General features: G+C 48.6%; 2 protein-coding genes across 4 annotated transcripts in view; one reads left to right on the forward strand and one right to left on the reverse strand.

The window, feature by feature from the left end:
- The window catches only part of CYFIP1 (cytoplasmic FMR1 interacting protein 1), a 93,407-nt gene extending 92,273 nt beyond the window's left edge, over nt 1-1,134 (forward strand). For both annotated transcript variants that reach the window (XM_054561935.1, XM_054561936.1), the window contains one exon: nt 350-1,134. In XM_054561935.1, coding sequence (XP_054417910.1) covers nt 350-514 — 165 coding nt within the window. In that variant the 3' untranslated portion in view covers nt 515-1,134. The remainder of the gene's footprint in view (nt 1-349) is intronic.
- Nucleotides 1,135-1,752: 618 nt separating this feature from the next.
- Nucleotides 1,753-25,084, reverse strand: NIPA2 (NIPA magnesium transporter 2). Of its 2 annotated transcripts, none has more exons than XM_054561937.1 (6): nt 24,869-25,084; nt 16,075-16,307; nt 14,641-14,697; nt 11,084-11,174; nt 8,973-9,133; nt 1,753-3,844 (listed from the first exon to the last, which is right to left on the reverse strand). In XM_054561937.1, exons 2-6 carry the CDS (start codon nt 16,211-16,213, stop codon nt 3,210-3,212), a joined length of 1,083 nt encoding a protein of 360 aa, XP_054417912.1. In that variant the 5' UTR covers nt 16,214-16,307; nt 24,869-25,084; the 3' UTR covers nt 1,753-3,209. The 2 variants fall into 2 exon arrangements, with proteins under 2 accessions (XP_054417912.1, XP_054417913.1); XM_054561938.1 differs by having other exon boundaries at nt 24,816-25,084.
- Nucleotides 25,085-25,399: the final 315 nt, after the last annotated feature.

Below are 25,399 nucleotides of genomic sequence, written 5' to 3' on the forward strand. Positions count from 1 at the left end.
TCACATGCAAAATGTCATCATTGTTCCAATAGTTGCCTAAGAGATGGTATGTGTCAATAGTTTGCTAATTTTTCTGAGAAAATATGAAAATCCTTATATTTCAAAACAAAGGGTAAATTTCTTTTATTTTAAATTTATATTTGGAGAGGGGGAGGAAAACATCCATCAGTGGCCTCTACTGCGCCCCCTACTGGGGACCTGGCCTACAACCCACACATGTGCCCTGACTGGGAATTGAACCGCCGACCTTTCGGTTTGTGGGATGACACCCAACCCATTGAGCCACACCAGTCGGGGCGAGAATAAATGTATGTTTTAAGAGTTAAACAGCTCATTTTAACGGTTGTAGCCTTTGAAGAAGATGGTGGAGAGAATTCGCAAGTTCCAGATTCTGAACGATGAGATCATCGCCATCTTGGACAAGTACCTGAAGTCGGGTGATGGGGAGAGCACGCCCGTGGAGCACGTCCGCTGCTTCCAGCCGCCCATCCACCAGTCCCTGGCCAGCAGCTGAGGACGTGCGCGTCGCCTCTTCGTGGAGTCCCAGTCCTGACTGCACTCAGCAACTGCAGGGCATGTTTTTCTTTTCATCAACTAGTGCGATTTTTAGGGACTATTTGTCAGTATCTTTGTACCTGTTAAAGGGGGTACTTTTTGACCTGAAAGCTTAATTTTATAAAATCGACTTATTTTTCTAGACTAAAATTGTATATGCTTTTGGTAATTAGGAAGCCTGTGACTCTTGGCTGCTGATTGTCGCCATGATGTCCTTACAAAGTTATTTTCCATTTTTCTATGGAATGTCGTAAAGTGCTGCTGAGTTCATCCATTTATCCCTTAGCCAAGGATCAGTGATATTTAGGGAGAGATTTATGAACTTAAGCAAGAAACTTAATACCAACTAATTGTAATAAAACCCACTACCAGTTAGAATTAAAGTTAATGATTACTTAGCTTTTGTCTAGGGACTTTTCTAACGGTCTTTTATGAATTCTGAGTCATTGTTCCCTTCCCTTTTTTGTCAAGTGTTTCGGAAAATAGTGACCTTGATATTCCTGTTTCTACTGAATCCAGTTGTAACAAAATCTAATTTGTGAGGGATGATTTAAAGCTTACAGAAATAAAACTAATGAAACCTGCTTGCGGTCACTCCTTTACGGTGCCCCCTTGTGCTCTGACTTGGGCAGGTACTGTCTCTGCTTCGCGGAGTGCAGACTGGGTCCCGGAGGCCTGGGCCTGGGGTCCTGCCCCCTTGGACAAGCACTGAGGTTTCGGAGCGTTCTATGTGCTATTGAAAATAGCATAGACTGGCCCACTGCGCTGGCAGACCTTAGGTAAGGGGAGAGAGAACTGTTCTTCACCAAGTCACTTAAAACTTTTAAGATTTTTATTTACAGAGAGGGAAGAGGAGGAAGAGAGGGGAGAGAAACGTCAATTGGCTGCCTCTCACATGCCTGCCACCCAGGCATGTGCCCTGACTGGGAACCGAACCTGTGTCCTTTTAGTTCACAGGCCAGTGCTCAATCCACTGAGCTACACCAGCCAGGGCTAGCTGCTGTTTTCTTAATGTGCGCTAGTAACCTGGGAACCAGCATTCTGAGTGAGGCAGATCGGTTCTCACCCCACACGGAAAGACTATGATGAAAAATTACTATAATGACCAAATTTAAACAAACTACTCATATTACTTTTATAAGAATTATAAACCACTGGGGGAAGATAAATGGTAATGGAAAAAAATACAATAAAAAAATTGTAAAACAAAATGTACTAGACACTCATGTAAAAGACAAGTGTTTTAAGATGTTAAATAAGAATTTATTCTTCAAGTTCTGCATTCTCAGGGCACTGTCACACCTGGGAGGGAGGGAGAGGTACTGGTTCTTGCTGTTATGCAGGAAGCACAGCAGGATACAGCACAGCAAACAGAGTTTATCCGGTAGAAAATTTCACAGGGAGGCCTTCGGGGGAAAAAGGTCTAAAAAGGCTCCCTAGAGGGTATAGGATAAAACTTTGGGGGGAAGGGGGTTTATTTCATGGAACTCGGAGCCTGTCAGTTCTTCCCTGGTAATGTCAGCGGAGAGCTGTGTGGGCCGAGCCGGGGGCAGTCACACAGGGGAGCCGAGCTGGGTGACCTTGGGCAGGAACAGCAGAGTGGAAACAGCCTGAGAGATACCTACTACCCAGGGGGACATTAACTGTCAACTGTTTTTACGGCCAGTTAATTGCTATGACCACACGTTTGAAGCTGATGGAGTTTACGGTTCTGTTCTACCTTTTCTGCATACGGTTGAAATTCTCATTCCGTGAACGTTTCTCACCGATGTTTCTGAAAGAACTTGTCAAGAAACCTGGAAAGAAACCAGATTTCACAGACAAGCCTGTCCTAAGCATCCAGACTTAGAAAGAACTTTGTTGCCAATCTTTTTTATTGTAACGGAAGCTCGGTTTTTTCAATTACCTTACTTTCCCAGAGTTGTTAGAAGACCTAAACGACAATATAACTCATCATGAAAATATACCGCAAAGTACCAGAGCCGATGTAAAAATGGGAATCAAGGTTTGGGGCGTCAAGGGATTGCAGTCACTAAAGGACACCCCCGCCTGGCAGCCCAGGATGTGCTGGGTTAAGGGCCAGGAAGGGCCGACCGGTCACACCGGGAAGTATTCTGTGGCGTGAATTCCTGCCCTTTGTTTGTAAATGAGTTGCCCTTAGTAATTCAGTATTTTCTTTGATATGTTAAAATAATTCCTCAAACAGGAGCCATTTGTGTAGGTAAGCTAAATCACAGGGTAATAAATATACTGAGATAATTTGGTTCTTTCAATCGAAAAAGCCTTAAACTGCTCAGGGATGATGTGAATGGAGACGAAAAACGTACGCTGCAGACTCCCGCCGCCACTGAGGAAGTAAAGCATTTTTATAGACTCCAAACTGTAATTAGTGCATTTCGAGGTCGGTGGAAAATACTTTCCAATACGGCTACCAGAGTAACAATGTTAACAAAAACTGGCCGGGGACTGAGGTCATTTTAGTGAGCTACCATCATTGAAATATAATAAAAGTAATTTCTTGGTCCAAATCAGTGAAACCTTAAAAAAGATTGTCTCTAGAGAACATTATTTGAGAAGAACACTATCCCAGACACGTTCGGATACTCAGATTCACTTTATACCAACGACAGGTTAACCGTTTGATCCCATGTTTCTTAAAAAGCTGTCAGGCTTCCGTTTCTTCGGGACACGGTCTCCCCAGCGTGCTGTTCGATTCCACAGGTTACGCCGTCTTCGTTGTTGTTCAGAACTTCATACATAGTAGTGAGGTTGCCGTTCACGGCTTTATCGTCTCTCCGAAAAGACACGGGAAGGCTGGCTAGGCTAAAGCTGACGTCTTTGAAGGCATGCAGCAAGAATATCCCCACAATGATTGTGCAGAAGCCACTCAAAGTGCCGATGACATCGTCCACAGGCATGTCCTGCCACTCTTTGAACAGAATGGCCGAGCACGTCAGGACCGACGTCGTGAAGAAGACGTAGTAGATGGGCGTCACGAGGGACGTGTTGAAGATGTCCAGGGCCCGGTTCAGGTAGTTGATCTGCGTGCTCACGCAGACGACGAGGCTGAGCAGCAGCGCCCAGGCCAGCGGGTGCTGCAGCACAGGCTTCCCCGCGAACAGCTCCTTGATGGCGATGCCCAGGCCCTTCACGCAGGAGACCGAGAACGCCCCGATCACGGAGCAGATGGTGATGTATACGAGGATGTTCGTCTGTCCGTGGCGCGGTCCCACCACGAAGATCAGGATCAAGGACACGATGACCACAAGTGTCGCAAAGACCACAAAACCTGGAGGAGGCAAAGACCGGTTCTATTTAGTCAAACGTTTACATACTTAAAACCAGAAATCCAAAACAAAATGTTAACTCGGCAGGAAGGAGGAACGGTGCGACCCTGAAATAAAAGCTTCGCCTGTGGCCCCAGCAATAGCGTGCCCACCAAACTTGTCGCATGCACACACCGGAGGATGGATCCGGGCTTCCTGTTCACAAACTGCGCCACCAGACGCTTTGCTAGCAGCGCCTTAGGCCTCCAGAGAATTGCAGCAAAGGAAAGGACACCAGGCTGATCCAAAGCCGCGTGTCCTCAGAAATACCACGCCGCTGCCCCCGTGGGCGGGCTCTGACCCCAGGACCCAGTCCCTCAGAACCCAGGGGGGAGAATCAGGAGACCTTGATCTCAACAGGAACGGGAGTTACAAGTCACATCTGTTCTAAATGGAGTACATTTTTTCCACTCTTAGGGACAACCACCGGGGTTAAGGGCAAATCGATAAGGAAGCGTGACACCTGCTGCGGGTTCTGGCTGAAGGCAGAGGCGCCAAGGGTCGCCAGGAGTGGCGCCAACACATCGGGAGAAGAGCGAGGCCGCTGCTCCATGGAGACGGAGGGAAACCTCAGCACCGAGGGCGCTCCGGCCCACAGAAACAGCAAAACCGCCACGCGTCCGCAGAGCAATGGGAGCAGCCAGGAGCCCCAGCTGGGGAAACGGGGGCGCCCTGCACTGTTCCATCAGCCGGGAGCGAGGGCAGGCACCCAGGCAGCGGAAAGGGGCCGCCGGGGTCTGTGGAAGTTTCGGTGCATTAGGTTAACAAACAGAGTTGAAATTTTGGGCTGCCTGAGCAGCTGGGAGATAAAGGGCCAAGAACGCAGCAAGGACAGAAGGCAGAAGTCCGTCCGCTTCCTGTGCTCAGTGCCCCCCGAAGGCGCTGCGGGCCTGGCAGCTGCACACGCACCGAGGCTGGAGGAGGAGGCAGAGCCCGGCGAGGGGGCTGGGAAGCGGCCGCAGTGCCGAGCGCTGGGGCCGACAGGGGCCTTCTGGTCCTGGACGCCCCTGTGCACTGACTTTGGCCTCGAAAGGAGCAGTACATATTTATTTTGGCGACTGGGTCTTACCGCAGATGGTAAAAACACCAGGTCTGGGCTGGGCTGGGAGCGGTGAGACAAAATATCTGAATTTAGAAAATAAGTGAATTGGGGAAATGTCTTTTTGTTTACAAGAAAAATTCCCCCTGGGAATGATTTTATTCCATAATTCATTCCACCAACAGTCAAGAGAGCCATGGACAACCACATACCAAGAAACAGGGCTCGTGAGGGAGAACAGACCTGTGTCTCGTATGCTGACACTTTGTCCCAGGCAGCCTGCGTCCCTGGAACTCAGCACAACGCCCAGAGCGTGGCAGGCTTTCCGTGAACAAAAAGTTTACTCTTCAATTAAAAACAACAAAACCCAACCCCTACACAACCCCTTAGGAATCACATGGCCACCACTGGAAGTACTTGTCATAGGTACATATATGTACGTAGCGCCACCGGGACTTGGAGGCGGGATAACAGTGATGATAATGATAAGAGCCATGGCTTTATCAGCTTTTTGTGCCAGAAACTGTGCTAGGCATTTTTCTTTTTTCTTTTCAATTTTTATTTATTTTTGAGGGGAACAGAAAAACATTGATATGAAAGAGAAACATCAATGCGTGGTTGCCTCTCGTGCGCCCCCTACTGGGGACCCGGCCCACAACCCAGGCATGTGCCCTGACTGGGAATCAAACTGGCGACCCTTTGGTTTGCAAACTGGTGCTCAATCCGCTGAGCCACCCCAGCTGGAGCTGGGAGCTTTTCTTGCATCACCTCTAATACCCAGAGTGACTGTCAAACAGGTATCGTCCCTCGTCTCCAGACGAAGCGAATGTGACTGACAGAAGAGAAATAACTTACTCCAGTGGCACAGTGAATTTCACAGGCAGGATTCTAGCTGAAGTCGCTTGACTCTGAAGCCTGTGCTACTCTGTTCACAAAGTCACGCTGCCGTGGCACAGGACTCAGAGCTTTCTAGTCATCACAGCTGTCCTGACAAAGGAATGGACGTCCCCAGCCACAGGGTGACCACCTGTCAGGGGTACAGGCGAAGGGGCTGCAGTTTGGATGGGAGGTGAAGATCCTTTCAACTCTAAGCTCTTACTCCTTTCTTCCCCTTTTTGTAGAGAAAGAGGAAGGGAGACAGAGAACTAGAGGCATCGATTTGTTGTTCCACTCATGTATACATTCATTGGTTGATTCTTTTATGTTACCTGACCGGGAATCGAACCCATGGCCTTACAGTATGTGGACGACACTGTAACCAACTGAGCAACCCGGCCAGGGCCTAAGATCTTACTCTTTTCCTAAGTCACTGGCCGTACATTTTCCTGCAGGGAGGAGGATGACAACGCCGCCTGATGAGGCAGCAGCGGTCACTTCACCCCAACCTGTCACTCAGGCAGAGGAGGGTTAGCAAAGGAAACACAGCAGCTTCTGTGTCGAGGCCCCGGCAGCTAGACAGCCCTGTGCCCATAACCTGGGCTGGCAGGGCTGGGCACAGGCCATGAAAATCCTGTCTTGAAAACTGACAGCTGATGGCCAAGCCAACTGAGGAAGTCAATGTTAACAGCCCTGATTTTCAAGCCCCACACACCCAGCCGGGTTCAGGCATGGTCACCGGACTGAACAGGAAGAGGCCTGGTTCCCGCCCATCCCTTCTCCAGTTACCTGGGTGACTTGGGGCAATGAAAAGAACCTCTCCCGACCTCTCACCAGTCATCTGGAAAACAGAGGTTTCTGCCAACTCTAACATGGGCGCACCTATGAGCCACTTAGGTCGAGACTAGTGAATCATTGACTGGAACTGGGCTGCCAGCCTGAGAAAGCAGTTACTCCTGGACTAGACTTCCTCCCCTAACGTCCTCCTTTCAGACTACAGAGAACTCCGACTTGACTGTGTCTGTTGGGCAGCCAGGATCCGATCCCAACGTGTCTCCTCCAGCGCCAGCCTCCAGCTGGAGTCCTTCCCGCTCACTTCCCCAGAGCAGCCTCGGCCCAGCCCCTGGCCCCAGGCCCCAAGCTAAACAAAATGGAGATGAGCAACCTATCAGATGCAGAGTTCAAAACACTGGTTATAAGGATGCTCACGGAACTTAGTGAGGACCTCAGCAGCATAAAAAAGATCTACTCAGAAACAAAGGATACGCTAACGGAAATAAAGAACAATTTGCAGGGAAACAACAGTAGAGTGGATGAAGCTAAGAATCGCCGATTTGGAACTTAAGGAAGCTAAAAACAACCAATCAGAACAAGAAAAAAGAATCGGAAAAAACAAGGACAGTATAAAAGCAGCCTCTAGGACAACGTCAAGCACGCCAACATTCGCATCATAGCAGTGCCAGAAGGAGAAGAGAAAGAACAAGAAATTGGAAATCTGAAAAACTAACGAAAGAAAACTTCCCTAATTTGGTGAAGGAAATAGACACACAAATCCAGTAAGCGCAGAGACCCAAACAAGAGGGATGCAAAGACACCTGCTCTAAGACACATCAAAATTAAAATGCCAAAAGTTAAAGATAAAGAGACTCTTAAAAGCAGCAAGAGAAAAGCAGCGAGTTACCTACAAGAGAATTCCCATAAGACTGTCAACTGATTTCTCAAAAGAAACTGCAGGCTAGAAGGGATTGGCCAGAAACATTTAAAGTCATGAAAAGCAGGGACCTACAGCTAAGGTTGCTCTTAACCAGCAAAGCTATCATTAAGAATCAAAGGGCAGATAAAGAGCTTCCCAGAAGAGAAAAAACTAAAGTTCATCATCACCAAACCATTATAATATGAAAGGTTAAAGGGGCTTATTTAAGAAAAACAAGATCAAAATTATGAACAATAAAATGGCAATGAACACATATCTTATCAACAGTTGAAATCTAAAAAAGAAACTAAGCAAAGACGACGACCAGGGACAGAATCATGGATAGAGAGAGCGTTTTGACAGATGCCAGATGGAAGGGCGAGTGTCGGGGAAGAGGTGAAGAGGTGAGGGGATTAAGAAGCACAAACAGGTAGTTACAGAATAGCCATGGGGATGTAAAGTGCAGAAGAGAAAAAGGAGCAGCCAATGAACTTAGACACATGATCCGTGGACAAGAACAATGATGTGGGAGTTGCCTAAGGGAGTGGCGGGTACTGGGCAGAGGGGAGCATTGAGTGAAAAATTGGGACAACTGTACTAGCATCATCAATAAAATATAATTTTTTTTTTTTTTAAAAGACACACACGCAACAAGGAAACTAGGCCAACAAGGCCACTATTTGTTCAGGAAAACTCAAGACAAGAAAGGGAAGGTCAGACCAAAGGGACTAGTTGCCAGAGCGGAGGGGAGTCGGGGCGATGGGTGAGAAAAGCGAGGGGAACACAGCCCGCCACGCTGCCATCAGTCTGCACAGTGACAGGCGGTTGCTAGACTCACGGCGATCACACCGCACGGTGTTGTGTCAGATCACTATACTGCGCACATGAAACTAATATAAATGCAGAAAAAAAAAGTAATCAATGTATTGTACGTCTCAGCTGAGAATAAAAGCTATGTACTGTAAACAAATCAGACAAAATTAAATAGATTCAACAGGTAACAGATCTACGGCTGAGAAAGCAGCAACAGAAGCATGTTCTTCAGACACGGACCAAAGAACCAGGAAGCGAGGTAACTGCTGTGTCCTAATGAGCCACACAGAGGAATCTGCCTCTTTGTATGCACACAAAACTTTGACTAAAATAAACTAGCCCAGGCTGGTGTGGCTCAGTGGATTGAATGTCGGCCTGTGAAGCAAAGGGTCGCCGGTTCAATTCCCAGGCAGGGCACAGGCCTGGGTTGCAGGGGGCATCTCCAGTAGGGCACACGTGAGATGCAATCGATGTTTCCCTCTTTCTCCCTCCCTTCCCCTTTGTCTAAAAATAAATAAATAAAATCTAAAAAAAAAAAAAGAAAGAAATTGGGACAGCCGGCAAATATCCCGTATTTTTAATAATAATAAAATAAAAAATAGAATTAAAAAAACAAACTAAACTTAAAAGTAACACTTCAGTGAGCGTCATAAAGCCTTTCCTTTCCTACCTGGGTCCCCGAGCTTGTGAGACATTTCATTGAGCGTCTCGATCTCCTCTTCTTTCGGAGCGTGAATGACCATAACTGTGGATCCTAGAATACTCAGCAAACATCCGATTTTCCCGTGGAGATTAAGTCTTTCATTTAGAAAGTATGAAGAAAGAATGGCACTGAAATGGGAGGGAGAAGGCGAATTAATTAAAATATTAAGCTACTTGTCTCCTTTTTCAATGTCAACGCAATTCAGACTAAAATCCTGGGAGCTTATCAAGATTCCGGCTTTGGGCCAAGGTATAGAAAACATCTTCTGATCACAAAATGAAACCTCCAGGACGCACCCGCTTCATCACACACTAAACCAGTAGAGCTACCACCTTTCTACTGCAGGAAATCAGTATGACATTTACAACCAGTGGAGCTACGGACAAATTCATATCCTAATTAAGAATCTATATCAAACCAATGCTTAAAATTTGCTCAACTTCAATTTATCGTCATTGGTTGATGGGTCCCTCTTACGTGTCCATTTAATTCTATATAATTGGCCTATTAGTTATCAAGTTTCAATGCTTTGTAGCTAGTTATCCAAATATTAAAAAAATACAGTGTAAACCTATAAATTTAACACATACAGAAAAATAAGGATAAAAGACACATGCTGTAATATATCTTTATATAGAATCTATAATAATCTTGGAAAATTATATAATTTACTTGTACTATTTATAGAGACCCCCTCCCCAAAAACAACCCCGGAACTATCGTCTGGAGGGCGGGCCCCTTGTAGTACAGGCTTCTCCCACTAGGTGAGTGTTCTAGAAACCCATTTGTTATCAGTGGACCAGCTGGCGTTGTGGTGAGAGGCTGCGTTCAGTTTCAGAGAATTTTTTGGGGAAGACTCTTTCAATGTCTTTGCCCATTTCATGATGGGTGATTTATGAATGCACCTGCTCACATCATGCTGAGGGTTCAGCAGTTTTTGACCGAAAACAGCATGATTTCCCCCCCGCCGTGCCCTACTCTCCCTATTCACCCGATCTCACCCAAGAGTCTTTTTTGGTTTCCCCAGATGAAAAAAGTCCTCAAAGAAAAAAGTTTCGCCGGTGTGGAAGAGCTGAAAGTAAGAAAACCAGCAGCAGAAGCACAAAAAGGCATCAAAACGGATGAGTTTCTCAAAAACTGTTTTGAGAAGCGGGAAAAACATCTCCAAAAGTATATGGCATCAAATGGAGAGGGCTTTGAAGGTGACTGAAGTTTAAACATGTGAGAATATACAATTTTTTATAAATAAATAAAAAAAATTATAAATTTTTTAAAATATAAAAAATCCAGAGATATTTTTGGATCACACACAATCTTGGGGAAGGAAAAAAAAAAAAAAAAAAAAAAGGATAACAATATCTATCAATTAACTTCGGGGATAGCAGCCAAAATCCAGACTTCAGCATGGGCTTAGCTATCAGAGCTGATCACGAAGCGACAGAGATCGGACAAGTCTTGCACTGCTCCTTGCAAACAAGCACCCAGAGCCAGTCTTCAGAGGTGCAGAGCCTGCCCCCATCGGCGATTTTCTGTGGTAAGCACAGAAATCTATTCATCACATGTCATGTGATGAACAATGTGACAAGAGCCACTTGGAACTTTAAAAAATGGAAATGATGCCCTGGCTGGTGTGGCTGAGTAGACTGAGTGCCAGCCTGTGAACCAAAGGGTTGCCAGTTCGATTCCCAGTCAGGGCCCATGCCTGGGTTTCAGGCCAGGTCCCCAGTAGGGGGCACACGAGGGGCAACCACACATGGATGTTTCTCTCCCTCTCTTTCTCCCTCCCTTCCCCTCTCTCTAAAAATAAATAAATAAAATCTTAAAAAAAAAAAAAAAGGAAATGAAAGCAAAACTAGCGCTGGTTTGGAATACAAGCAAGACCAAGCACAGAAGCATCTTCTCCCACAAACGGACAGCTGGTCTGAGCACAGAAGATAACCGTTTAAAAGCGAATTATGACACAGCATTAGGAATGTTCTCGAGGCTGTTTAAATGTGAATTATGCGGCGCACGTGCAATTAGCTGGCACTGACCACTTCACAGCCCTAATGCCACAGGCGGTCCCCACACGCCCTTACCTTACGAGGACGCTGAGGGCTCCCAGTGGAGTCACCAGGGTGGCAGGTGCGAAGGCGTACGCAGCGAAGTTGGCCACCTCACCGGCTCCCACTGGAGTGGACAACAAAAGAAAACACTCAGGAACATAGCCACATAGCCACACAAATTGGAAATACCCGCATTCTACTTATATATATATATTTATATAATCCTTCAATTGTGTTTAGTAATTTCCGTATTTTCTCCCCTCTTTTCATAAATCCTCAACATTAGAAGAGAGGCCAAACCAATTAGAAACAATACAAATCTATTTTAAATGAAGAGATCTAATTTATACTTACATGTTTTTTTAATAAACAATTTTAATAGATATTTATATCCTATGACAACAAATGCAAATAAATTAAAAGCTACTAAAACTGCTGTGAAAGTACGTCTCAAGCCTTTTTCACTGGCTCTTAAAAAAACTCAACTCTTACATATGCCTGGGGACCTACTAAGTGCCAGATGTTATTCTAGGGTGAGGAGACACACGTATGGCCCCCTAAAACCTGCATTTAGTGAGGGGAGCCGACACAACCACTGGCAAAGGCTCGAACACGCACGTAGACAAACGAGGGGAAGCAAAGGGCGGGCAGGACGGGGCGCAGGGCCGCGGCGCCGCGAAGGGCTCTGGCGGGAAGCTCCACGGCTCCCACTGAAGAAGGGGGTGAACCTGCATCTACTGCAGGGGGGAGGGGCGGGGCGGGGCGGACGGGCGAGGCGTCCCAAGCAGGAAGAAAGGCGAGGAGGCAGGTGCTGCAGCGGGGCTTGGGCGCGGAGGGGCGAGGCAGGGGAGTCAGGTGGCGAGCGCCCCCTGTGGACCTGCAAAGAAGGGCATCGGAGCAGAGAAGCCACGGGGGTCCCACACGGGAAAGCGGCGTGATCTCTTTTTAAAGAGGCCGCGCGGGCGACCGCGCCTCCAAACGGCCGGGCCAGGCCTCAGCCAGCGGCGTGTGTGGGCTCCCCGCCGCCTGCTGTTTTCAGATTCACGGGTCGGCCGATCTGTTCACGGGGAAGATTATTTTAGCTGTGCTTTCAACTTGCACTTCCCCGTTTCGTTTATTGGCCAAGTGAACTCTTAGTGAAGAAGCTGTTCAAGTTTCCCCCTATTTGCCTACTAGGCTATTTGTTTTCTCTTACTGAGGTAATTCTTTATCATCTGAACATGAGTTTTCTGTGGGTTTAAAACACTATTTTTATAACTGTGATTTGTCTTTATATTCTCTTAAACTCTTGATCAAAAGTTCTTAATTTTATTGTGAAATTTAAAAATATCTGCCAGCCCTGGCTGGTGTGGCTCAGTGGCCTGCGTGCCGGCCTGAGAACCGAAAGGTCGCTGGTTCGATTCCCAGTCGGGGCACATGCCTGGGCTGCAGGCCAGTCCCCAGTGTGGGGCGCGCAGAGGCAACTGACCCATGTGTATCCCCTTCTCTTTCTCTCTCCCTCCCGTCTCTAAAAATAAATAAAAACTTTAAAAAATTTTTAAAAATAAAACTATTTCCCATTCTGTTAGTGCTTCGTGCAACTTGTACACATCTTTCTCAAACATTCTCTTTCAAACGCTTAGTGCGCTGCCTTTCACGTTCCTGCATGATGAACCCCCTGGAGGCGATCTCTACACGGAGGTGTGAATCCAATTGCGTTCTCCTCCCTACAGACTGGCACGGCCGCCCTTCCTGAGGGGCTCGTCTCCCTCCTTCAACGCCCCGTGAGGTGAGCACAGCGCCCGCGGGTCCGCTTCCGGGCCGCCCACTGCGGCGCGCGTGCGTGCGTGCGTGCGTGCGTGAGTGCGTGCACCCAGGCGCAAGACCACGCTGACGGAATCAGGGAAACCTGCTGAGCCTTCATATCCAGTAAAGCAAGTCCTCTCACCTCCTCTTAAGGGGTGTCTTTGCTTTCCTCAGACTTCTGTGTTACTACACAAATTTTACAATCAACCCACCACGTACCGCCCCCCCTACAGTTTTACACGGAGCAGCTGTGCACCTGTCCGCGTGGAGGGAAACGACAAGTTTGCAGTAACGACTTTCCGTCCATGAAGATGGTATATCCCTCTATTTGTCGTCGTCTCCTCAGTAATGATTTTACTGTCTCTGTGGAAATCTTTCCCATCTTTTGTTAGCTTTATAAGTGATTCCTGTTTTTTAAAACTATAGGCGCATGGTATCATTTCAACATTTTATTTTCTAATTGTTTGTTGCTGGTATATAGAAATACCGCTAAGTTTTGTGTATGTTGATTTTATGTTGCTAAACCTTAATTTTATAATTTATCTGTATTTTCTTTTTCATGCTCACACTCATATAATCAGCAGATTACAAAGTTTACACAATCCTTTCTAATTCTCCTATTTTGCCCCCCACCCCTTGCCTTGCCGCACTGGCTAGAAATTCCAGTAAAATACCGAAGGAGTGATGAGGGGCCATTTGTCTGTCCCCAGTCACAAAAAGAAAGCCTTCAATACTGGCCCATTTTGGTGTTTATTGTGTTATTGTTTTGGCTTCTTTTGGCTTACCTTTTATATCCTCTGCCATATTAAAATAATTCACTTAAGTTACTCATTTGAAATACTTTCCTTTTCGTCGTGAACAGTTCCTGAACTGCATTAAAATTATACACCTTTTCTCCAATTTGTTAACGCGGTAAACTACAGTGAATGGTTTTCCAGATTTACGCCAACTCTGCATCCCTAGAATAAATCTAATCCGTTCATTATTTTGTTTAGGATTTTTATACATCCAGGGTGGGGCAAAAGCAGTTGTCCCTCAGGCCTGAGTACCCCCGCCCCCAACACAACTCCAAGCGAGCCACCCTTGCACTCAAGGCCACACCCCAGTGCCTCTGGGGACAGCCTCTGAAGTCACAAACGCCACCCCTGCTACTGGTCAGTGCCGGGGGGCGTTACACAAGGGTGTGAACACCACCGGTGAGACTCGGGGGCTACCCTGGAGGCTGCCCCCCACACCTGCAGGGCGCAGGCTGGGCCCCCCGTCGCACCTTCACATTCACTGTTTCCTCCTGTTTAAAATGTTCTTCCCCCAAGAATCCATACGGACAGCTCCCCCACTTCCTGTACCCGCCCGCCTCCCCCAACATGTAAAGCTATCAACTCTTCGTTTTACGCCCCCCTTCCCTACTTTACTCCTAACCACTCTTAGCATTTATCACTACACATTTTAACGCAGTTTGTTATTTGTCTTCCATCTAGACTGTTCGCTCTCAGTGGGTAAGGATTTTTGTTTCTTTGACTAGCGCGTCTCCCGCACCCAGAAGAACACCAGGCATACAAAAAATAGTATCTGCTGATGGAATAGTCAAATCAGTCACTTTGTTATTTCAGCTGCTCTTAAGCTTAGATAACATTTACATAATTTAATGGAAGCCTTTTACAGGCTTCCATTTTAAATATTTTGAGTTTCGTTCATTAGAAAAAGGACTTGAACTTTAAAAGCTGCTAATAACATGAAGCTGTAATAGTACCTGCAAATCTCAATGTACAAGTGTAACATTTTCTTAAAAATACTCTCATACGTACTCGAGAGCAGTCCAGCCCACCACAACCACTCCTTGAGGTACGCATGGCCGCCTTGACCTGTGAATGAGAACATATGTCACTTCTTGGAAAGATCATCAGACCCTACGAATGTTATGACAGTTACTCCTAACGACAGATTTTAAAATATCTCATTTGTTACTTATTACTGCTTTGACTAAAGGTTCCAGCATGTCGAAAGGGATTTCTTAGATCATATTTTTATGACTATATAACAAAAAGGCAATGTGAGGATCATGAAAACGTTAAAAGCGTTTAGGTTTCTACCGTACTGTTGAGTGAAGGAATGAAATCTAGCCTTATACGTCAGTCTTTTGTGAAGTCAGTTTTAATAAACAAAGTAAAGAAAATGAACCAATCTAAAGCAGCCCAGCTTCAAAGGGATTAGCCTGAGAGTGGACAAGCCCCGTAGGGGTGGGTTGGCCTCTATGAGGCCCGGACCTTGGACAGAGGGAGGGGTCCCACGCCGGCCAGCTCAGGGTCGGGGGCTGCTAGATCGCTCCTCCTGCTTTTTCACCTGACTGTCGCCCCAACCTACCAGCCAAGTCAAGCAGTCGGTACTTAGGTGCTTGTCCAAAGAAGAAGTCGATCCAAGGAGAGCCTGACTAGCATATCCGCCGCGGGACTGACCACGGCGGAGGAATACACTTGTTCGGAGGTCCTCTGTCCCCGGAACTGCAGCCGAGGCCTCGCAAACCGCCGCGGCCAAGGGGGAGGTGGCATACTTTACTGCCAAAGCAGGTCTTCTTAGGAGGCTGGAACCAGGTCTAGAACCGCCGCAGAGGCTGAACGACAGAACGTGACCCGGATGCAGCACAACGCTGGGCGCTGTCGTGAGGGCAGCGGCTGAAGTCAGAGCCGGGCTCCAGCACGTCAAGTGTCGCCCGGGGCCTCCTGGCCTGTGAGCAGTTTCTGGGGAAAGAGCCTACACCCCCCTCAGAAGGTCACTGAACTGAGGACTCTTCAACCTGGGGAGGGGACACCCTCTTTCCTTCCTGCCTTGAAGATCTTCAGGAAAAACGCCTAAGGTAACTTCCACTATCTGAATTCCACTATCACAAAGGAGCCTCGCCCTGGATAAGGCTCTGATTCTCCACACACCCTACCTCCTCCTCTGCAGAATCATCAGGATATAAAGCAAGCACTGGACGCTCATCCGCCCTTGGCCCTGGGTCCCAGTTTGACAGTAAACAGCAGGAGTGAGTGGTTAGCTTATTTGGTATCTTCTCACTTCTTGTTTTGTTTTTTTTTTTTTTTTTGTTACAAAACTGATGTTAGGTTCTCTATACACATTTACAACTCTCATCTGAAGTTCTGAACAGACTCACTAGGAAGGACGGGGCAGTCGCCCACAGTCAAAGCACCCGAGGACATCAGCCCGCGCCGACGTCACACAGTCGCTGCGCCCCAACCTACCTGCTCTCATGGAACCTTTCCTGGCAAGTCGCAGAAGGCCTTTTTTTTTCAAAATGAAACTTCCTCCAATGAAAATGCTGGAGCTCATAGCCAATCCCAGACCAATGTAGAAGTCATATTTTCCGCGCCCCTGGCTCATTTCGTTTGCGACGTAAGAAGCTCCTGCGGCTCACATCGATCACAGGACAGGAATGCCGGTGCTGGAGGCGACGCGGGCGCTGCAGGCTTCAGACCTGCAAGCAAACAGACGAGAGTCAAAAACCCCCCCGCCGGCCCCCCCCCCCCCCCCCCCCCCCCAAAATATCCTTTTTTTTAAGGTGAAGGGGTCCAAAGGCACCAACTTCCAGTTATAAGTCAGTCCCAGGGACGTCCTGTACAGCATGGTGACTACTGTTAACAATAGTGTGTTGTATATTTGAAAGTGGCTAAGAGAGCAGATCTTAAAAATGCTCATCACAAGAAAAAATATGTGAGGTGATGGATGTTAACGTACTATGGTAATCATTTCACAATATATGCAACATAATCATTACGTTGTACCCTAATTAATTACACAAATACGATATTATTATATGTCAAGGATAACTCAAAACCACATCTAAATTGATTTTATAAACTCTGGTTTTGTAGTTTAAAAATCTTTCCAGTCTTATCTGACAGTCTGTAGTGACAAAACACGTTGCTTATAAGAAGAAACATTCCACACGATGAAAATCAGGCATAAATATACAAATCTAGCTTATAAACACATTTACTCATTTCACAAATGTGTCCGTTTGGAATAATCTATATAGAGAAACTCAAATACCCTTCACCCACACATTTCCTTCTTAGAAAGCTACGCAGGTATAAGCACATGGTAATTCAGTTCTCATTCAGCCTCCCTGGGCGGGTGTGGGGAGAAGGCGGATTGCATGTTACGTGGATAGCAGAGCGTGGTGACGCCAGCAGACAGGCGCAGGCCGGGGTGCTTGCGTGCTGCTGGCGGACTTGCCAGAGAGCGTGAAGGTCACGGGTACTAGAGGGCTCAAGCCACAAGACCCTAACGGCCAACTCATGAACTCTGCTGATGAACGAAAACAAAGCGTAGCAAGTGGAGGAAACAACATTACTCAGCAACACAGTTATAACCACCACACGGTTTTCTGGTATTTCTTGATTTTAAGTCCCACTTAACAATTGAACCCCAGGACTGACGGGCAGATCAGTCCGATGCCTCACTCAGTAACCCTTCTTCAGGCCACGAGACCCTGGCCTTTAACAGGAGCAGCTAACTCTATCGCCTCACCCCCCAATCCCTTTGTCTACCCATCCAAACAGCATTCACTGAGCACGTGCTGTGCGCGGTAAGCGTTATGCTCTGTCTCTGGATAGAAAAGTCACAGCTTTTAGTCTTCAGTGGAGACAGACAAGAGATAGTGGAAACCTACCGTTCTGTAATGATGGTAAACAGCATTAGCACACAGAGCCGAGATTCCACTGCTGAGTGACATTATGGGTCCTCAAATACCTGCAGAAGGGTTTCCCCCACCCCACTGTAGGGGGCGTGGCCTGCTTTCGCCAGCGAGGTAGGTATAAGCAACAGAGTGCCGGTCCTGGGTCTGGGCCTAGAGGGGACCCTTTGCACCCTGCCATGGCCACTGCAAGAGGAAAACACTGAGTCACCCTTGCTGACCCCCAAAACGTGCAGGCTCGATCACAAAAGCTCACTGCCACAGGCCATGGGACAGCTACCTCACACCCGAGTAGGCTTACTACTACAGGTGAAGAGAGAGTTCCCATCGGGTTGCTGAAAAACCAAAACCTGCCCGCAGAAAACGGGGCGCACTGGTAACGATGGGTGCTGGGCACAGAGGGGTTCACGGTACTGTCCTCTCACCTTCTGCTTGTACTGTGCACGTCTGGACGTCTCTACACTGAGGTTTCTGAAACACCCCCTGCAGTGCTCGAGAGCCACAGAGGTGCCAGAGAGAAACCACGCGCACGTCCCAAAGGCAACATCACTCCGCCATCTAGGACAAAGTAATATGACACATGGAAAGAAGGTAAGACACTCAAGTGGGAGGTGGGAGTGGTGGCTCTGAGTTTTGTTTTGTTTTTAAGATTTTATTTAGAGAGAGGGGAAGGGAGGGAGAGAGGGAGAGGAACATCGATGTGTGGTTGCCTCTTGAGCACCCCCTACTGGGGGCCCGCCTGCAACCCAGGCATATGCCCTGACTGGGAATCGAACCAGCAACCTTTCGGTTCTCAGGCTGGTGCTCAATCCACTGAGCCACACCAGCCAGGGCAGAGTTCTTTTTAAGTATCAGTCACATGCACTATGAATGAGATTATCCATCTCTATGAAATCTCTCCAGTCCTCCTAATGCCACTCCTGAGGCAACACAACACGCTGAGCAAGGCCCTAAGCAGCGGCAAGGAGACTCAGTCCTGCCTCTAGCTGGGGCCTCCCTGCGCATGTGTCATAACCTGAAGACACACGTAAGAGAGCAAGGAGCTAAACAACCTATAAGGTCTCTGGGGATTTTAAAGTGAATACGCTATTGCCCATTTTATGGGCCAAACTCTGGTTAACACCCAGTCTCCACTTCAGCTTCCCTGTGAATCAGGACGCCCTGCTGACACAGGACGGTCAGATTCCACGGAGACATCAGCACGTGCGGCAAGGCGGGGAGGTGGAGACGTGAGGAGGGAACGGGGAGGTGAGAGCATCACTCCTGTGCACTCTAGCGAATTACCATCCCTAGGCCGTGCGCCTGCAGCGCTCCCACCTCGCACTGCACCGCGCCCCCCCTCACTGGACTGCCGGCAGCTTTTTTATCCTGGGCACCTAGGTATCTGGAAGTCTCAAAGCACATCTTAAACAGACTATCTGGGGACAAGCACAGGTGGACGGGATCACATGCAGTTGACCCTAGAAACTAAAGCTGCCTATTCCCCGAGCGGTGGTTAACAGACAGGAAACCACCGCATCACTCAGATCAGCACCCTGAAATGTAACCGCCGTTTTACCGCCGGCACCGTGAGCGCGGCACAGAGCTGTCCGACCAGGCTGGGAGAGAGCAGGCCGCCCACCGGGGAAAGGCGGAGACAGGGGCCTCGGCTCTGGGAGAAGGGAGGAAAGGGACGGAGCGGCCCAGCTGGCAGGGCACCCTCCCACCGGGCAAGGGCGGCGCTTAGGTAAAAGCGTCCCTTCACATAAACCCTCCCTCCACCTCGAAAACGTCACCACCGTGAAGCATGTTCTCAACTATCAAGCAAGCGCCACAGAGGAGTTCCTGGGTCACAGATCACCATTCCAAAGGTGTGAACATTGTGGAATCAATAAAATGGAACTTTGTTATCTGCAAAGACCAAACCCAGAAACAAGCTTATCTGCCATCATCAGCCTGATCTGCAATTCCAAGCCCAGCAGAATGGCAGCCTCGCAAATCCAAAATCAGACTCTCCACTCATACATCTGACCTTCAAACACCAAATGTTCATTTACTTACGCTTACTAACACCTAATGTTAACTTTCACTAAATGCAAGCTACCTGCATGCGGAGTCAGGTCTAAAATTTAAGACTGGGTATTACATGAGGCTTTGACACCTGGTAAACTGGGACGGCTTTTACTGGCCTCCCCGCACGCTTCCCTCCCCCGCAGGCTCCCCTCCGCCCTCTGCTCCCCAGGTTAAGATCCCAAAGCCAAACAGCCTTCCTGGGGCACCAGGCACAGTTCCTGCTTCCCCCAGGCACAGGCTCAGTGCCCTGCCCTGGCTGCAGAACTGTTAAAGGGCCAGCGACAGGAATTGTTAAAGGGCTAAAGGGCGGTAGAACTGCTACACGTGCAAGCAAACTGCTCACACCCTCCAGCAGGAGCCAAGGGCATGATGACCTTGTTCCTACAAAGCCTGCCTCCCAGAGCCACGGGTTCATGATTCTGCAGCCCCCACGCAGCCCCGGACCCCACCCCCGACCCTGCGGGGCGGGCAGCGCCCTCTTCCCTGGGCAGACAAGTGTAAGTGACTAAGTAAATGTGGTAGCTCTTCTCCACCCAGTGTCAGCTGTCACAGGGAGCAATCCCACCCCTACTAACGAGGTGAGGCGGTGACAATGAGTAAGGTTCTCCTGCAAGGTGTTGAGAGAATCTTACTCATTTTATCCTGAGGTCACTGAAAGTTCATTGTTCGCAACTTTACCATGTCCACACATGACTCTTCACCTACTTACGTAAAGTTTCGCGAGGCTGTTTAAAATCTATTTATCATGGAAAAGGGCAAACACACAAGGTACAGAGAAGGCCTTTTTTGACTGGGTGGGTCAATGTCCTGCGTGGCGTGGCTTTAGAGAGTGAGTGGCACCCCTGCTGCTCACTCCCATTCCCAGCACAGGACTGCGGCTCCACGGAGGTCGAGAGTCCCCTCGGTCCAGACACCCGCCCGCCCGGCCTGCCCCCCTCCCCCCACCATCCCCCGCCAGGCCCATCCCCCGCCAGGCCCGCCCGCCCTCCTACCCACCGCCCAGCCCTCCTACCCACCGCCCAAGCGCCTGCTCTCCAGGCAAGGCCAGGTCACGCTGCAGGCTGAGCGACAAGGACTTCAACGGCTCTGGCCCACAGGCATCTTTCCCCCTTCGGCCCTTATTTATTTATAGTCAGCCCCATAAAATTTAATATTCAGTTAATGTTCTACCATTGAAGACAAACTCAGTGAAGTTCCTCAAAGGCAACGGCGGTGGTTCTGTGTGCTGGCTTCCCTACAAAAGGTACCCGTTTACAGTGGCAAGTTGGACTTATAAGCCTTTCTAGAACTCAGGTTGTTTTGTTAATTTAAGGAAGGTGGGGGAGAGGCGGTGGCAGGACAGCAAGCGACACAAAAATTCCAAGCTGCCAACTTATACAGCAACCTTCAGCCACTGAACTAAGTAAATGAATTATCTCGTTTGACTTTCAGTTTGAAAATAGGACATCAGTGTGGATGTCCTGAGAGGAACGAGTTCCCTGGCTATTCTCGGACCAGGTAAAACTCTGCTCCCCTCTAACTGCAAGCCAATCACACCTGGGAAGTCCTGACACACAGAGGGTTCTTTACAAAAATTTTAAAAAGATTTCAGTTCCTTATTTTTAGAGAGAGGGGAAGGGAGGGAGAAAGACAGGGAGAGAAACACTGATGTGTGAGAGATACATCGATCGCTGCCTCTCACACGCCCCCATCCAGGGACACGGCCCGCAACCCAGGCATGCGCCCTGACTGGGAATCGAACCAGCGACCCTTCAGTTCACAGGCCAGCACTCGCTCCATGGAGCCACACCAGCCAGGGCTAGATGATCTTTTTATTCCTAAGGATTAGCTCCCAGGCAGGGCCAGGGTTCAAGACAGTCAAACACAAGAAAATTTGCTAAGTTTCACTTCAATTAGGTTCCTAACCAGGAATGATGAGCGCCACGTGGTTACCTGGCCACGTGACCTCCTGGAGGGATTGGGTGGGAGGCACCCCTCCCCAGCACACCCGCTCCCAGCTGCTCCTGTCGGCTGTATATGGTCACCGGAGCAGCTACTGTGGCACACAGACTTTGGAGTTTTAAAAGTGATCAAAAGTCCCCGACTTCAAGGATGCCGCAGCTGAGAGAACTGAAAATTCTGAAAATAACCTATTCTTATTTTAAACACGCTTTCAAAGACTCAAGAGTTTCCATCCTGTTCTTTCTAAACTTTAACACAATTTTCACAACTGCACTAGTATTTACAAATACTTAGTATTAACTTTCACTGAATGAAAGAATGTTGAAAACGAAATAAATACATCTCAAAGAAAATAAAATTATGAAATGGGTAATTTAAGAAATAGGGAAAATGGGACTAGCATTCTAACCTCCATGAGGAAAGTTGAAATTAAATTTTCTTTACAAAATGACTAAGAGCCGTGACCGGTGTGGCTCAGTGGGCTGGGCTGGGCGTCATTCCGCAAAGCCAAAGGTCTCTGGTTCAATTCGTCAGGGCACATGCCTGGGTTGTGGGGTTGGGTCCCCAATCAGGGCACATATAAGACGCAACCATACACGATGTTTCTCTCCCTCTTTCTCCCGCCCCTCCCATCTCTAACAATAAATAAAACCCTTTAAAAAGAAAAGAGAGACGAACAGTAGGCAGCACCAGCACCAGTCAGTGAGGTTTAGAAGTGAAGCCAGCTGAAGTCCATTTACAGCTTCAACCCCATCACAGCGCTTGCGACATTTCACTTCCACAAAAGCTACCCAATATCTGAGGTCAAGGGCCCCTGATGAGAAAACAGGCACAGAGATGCTACTCAGGCAGCACCTCCTGCGGCTGGAGGGTGGGGACCGGGCCCAGACCCCAGGGCGCATTCGGAGCCTGCTGCCCTTCCCACCAGAGTCCCCACTCAGGTCCGGGGGAACACACGCCACGACGCTCAATCCAGCCCCCGGCCAGGTCGCTGTCCCCTTGCCCAACCTCCTGGTTCTGCTCCTCCTGTTCTGACCGTGGCTCCACCATCCTCGTCACCTAAACTGGGTACAGGGGCAAGGGTGCCAGTTGGGGTCCACCTTTCCAAAAACGCCCTCCAGGTCCCTCCGAACGCTAATCCAGAGTAAACACACGCTGCTGCCTTGCTGCCCCATAGAACACACCTCCACCACCACAGCCTCCCACTTAGAACTCGGGAATGGCTCCACACTCTTTACAGAAAGGGGTGCCGATTTTGCCATCCAGTACCTAAGGCTTGCACCGTTCCTTCCAAACCTACCTTTTAAATCTTCTTTCCTGATCCTGTAGTTCCCATACCCTGCGTTCTGCCCGAGATCAACACATGGTCACCAGTCTCCCCGACTTCCTTCCCTCCTCCGTACCTCGGTGACGTTCTCCCTCTCATTTCGGAACCCCGTTCTAAAGGCACCTCTGCGTCGAAGCCCTGCTTGGATTCTGCAGCCAGAGTGATCAACCTTTCCTGAATTCCCTAGCCTTCAACCTGCCGGTCTTTGGACACCTTTCCTCGGCTATACTACGGTCACTTGTGTACAAGACTCACATCCACTGCACGGTGGCTTCCTGCGGACAGGCGGCACGCTGAGGTCATTTACTCAACCAACAATACGTCTGTGAACACAAATTATCTTCTAGGAAGGAGAATGCAGCAGTAAATAAAACGGGCCAAAACCAGGCTCTCGTGGAGTTTACCTTGTTAGAAGGACGGCAAGACGATCAACAGAATAAATAAGCACGTTACATCAGAAACTGATAAATGCTATGGTGAAAAGCCAAGCTTACATGAGGGTTGGTTAGAAGGCCTCGTGGAGAAGATGAGAACGTCGAGCGAAGGCTTGAAAGAGATGGTAAAAGAGCAAAGCAGAGGAAGAAGCAAGTGCAAAGGCACTGAGGTATGAGCAATATGCAGTTTCTCAGGAAAGAAAGGCCTTCATGGCTGACATGGAGCGTGCAAGGGGAGGTGGGGTACCACCTCAGGGTCCTTTTATACAATACAAACAATCTAAGAATTCCTAATTCTTTTTTATTCGTACTTCTCCCTAACAGCAACAGCAACCACTTACGGAACACCTGCGGGGCGGGGGCGGGGCTGCTACACGTGACTCATATACGTTATTTCGAACCCACTCAACGAGAAAAAAATATCATTACCCCCGCCTTCCAGCTAAAGAACCTGAACCTCCCAGAGATTAAGCCGCACGCAGAAGACCCCAAAGAAAGTAACACAGCCTGAAATGGGAACCAGGTGTTCACTGGACTCTACTTCTGCCCATTTCGTAGTAAAACTTAGGAGTTCTTAGTTCTTAATTCTGCTTGATTCCCATAGCTTTTCATTTTCCCCAACCTCGCACTTCGCTAATTATTTTTAAAGGTCGTCCTTGTAAATACTACAGAATCTAACCTACATCCCCAACCCTAATTTGGCAACAGTGTTACAAGTTAAAATTCTAATTTACATGTAAGTTTAATACAGCCTCTCTTATGGGGAAAAAATGACTGGAAAAAGTAGGAGATGACTCATTTCCTTGTAAATAATACCTGCAATTATCATTTAAGTTTATAAACCCTGGCAGAGTAGCTCTGGCCTGCAAAGAAGGGAATATAGAAGTAGGCAAAAAGACTAAAAAGTTACTACTTTTTAAAATTTGGTTACTAACCTCCATGAAACAAAGATCTATGCTCTCTCATATATCCTCTTATTACTAAAAAATAATACCAAGCACATAGTTTATAGTTTCTAGAAACAGAAGACGTAATCTTGTATTAAACGAATCGAAAAAGCTAGTAAAGAGATCGAAGAGACACAAATGCAAAACTAAACGTATACAGAATTTTGAACAGTTGTATGGAGCGGGAAAGAGGATTCGGTGAGGTAATAATAGGAGTTGGGAAATTAAAACAGCCTGTTTTATAAGGTCTCAGCAGATTTCTGAAGGCTTGTGCGACTGCCAGCCTCTCGGCAGTAGCTACAATCTTCTAACACTCAGCACAACAAAAGGGAACTGTTTTAATGGACTTAACAGCACGCGCGCTGAGGGCCAAGCCAGGTTTCCGTGGCGTTCCACGGCACCCGATCCACGGCGGGATTCCTCGATGCAGGTAACGAGGAAAATCGCCTCCATCTCAGAACACACCCGGCTCAGTGTCCCGGGGCAAAGAAAGGCGCCCACGAAGCGTATCCCCAGCCCCAGAGAAGGCTCGCCCACAGGCAGCCCCTTCGCGCTGTCCGAAAGGGAAAGGGAGTGGCAATCTCACCCCGGCAGGCAGGTGACCGCGCGGCTTCCCCTCCGGTGCCCGGCTCTGCTCACCTCCGCTCAAACCCTCCCACAGGCCGTGCGGCCCGACCTCTCCTGCGCTCGCGCGGCCAGCACCCTCGTCGCCGTCCAGTGGGAGGTACAAGCATCCGGGGCTGCGGCCGCAAGCACTGTCTCCTCCATGGGGGAGCCCCGAGGGCAACTTGCCCTGAACAACCTCCGGCCCCGGCGACTACCGGTAGCAATGAGCAACGCGAGGAGAGCCTGGGCGCGGCCGAGTGACGCAATAGGCGGCGCGCGCAGGCGCCGTGCAGCGCGGCAGGCGCTGCGACCCCGGCGCGCGGTCCGATTGAGTTCCGGTTTCTTTACGAGGCCCTGGTAGCGGGGACGCAGGGGGCGGGGCTGGAGCCGGTGGGGAGACGTATTGGAAGCAACGTGTTGCAAGGCAGCGTCCGCCTACCAAGTGGTGAAAATCAAAGTACCGTGTGCCGCTTAAAATGCGATCTCCAACGCGCGGTCAATGTGTGAAAGGCGCTTTAAGCGATGTTCTAGCCATCCCCTAGGGTAGCGGTCTTCGAAGAGAGC

The sequence above is a fragment of the Pteronotus mesoamericanus genome, unplaced genomic scaffold (assembly GCF_021234165.1).
Source record: "Pteronotus mesoamericanus isolate MK-2021 breed Mesoamerican mustached bat unplaced genomic scaffold, CSHL_Meso_final scaffold_582, whole genome shotgun sequence".
Lineage (NCBI taxonomy): Eukaryota > Metazoa > Chordata > Mammalia > Chiroptera > Mormoopidae > Pteronotus > Pteronotus mesoamericanus.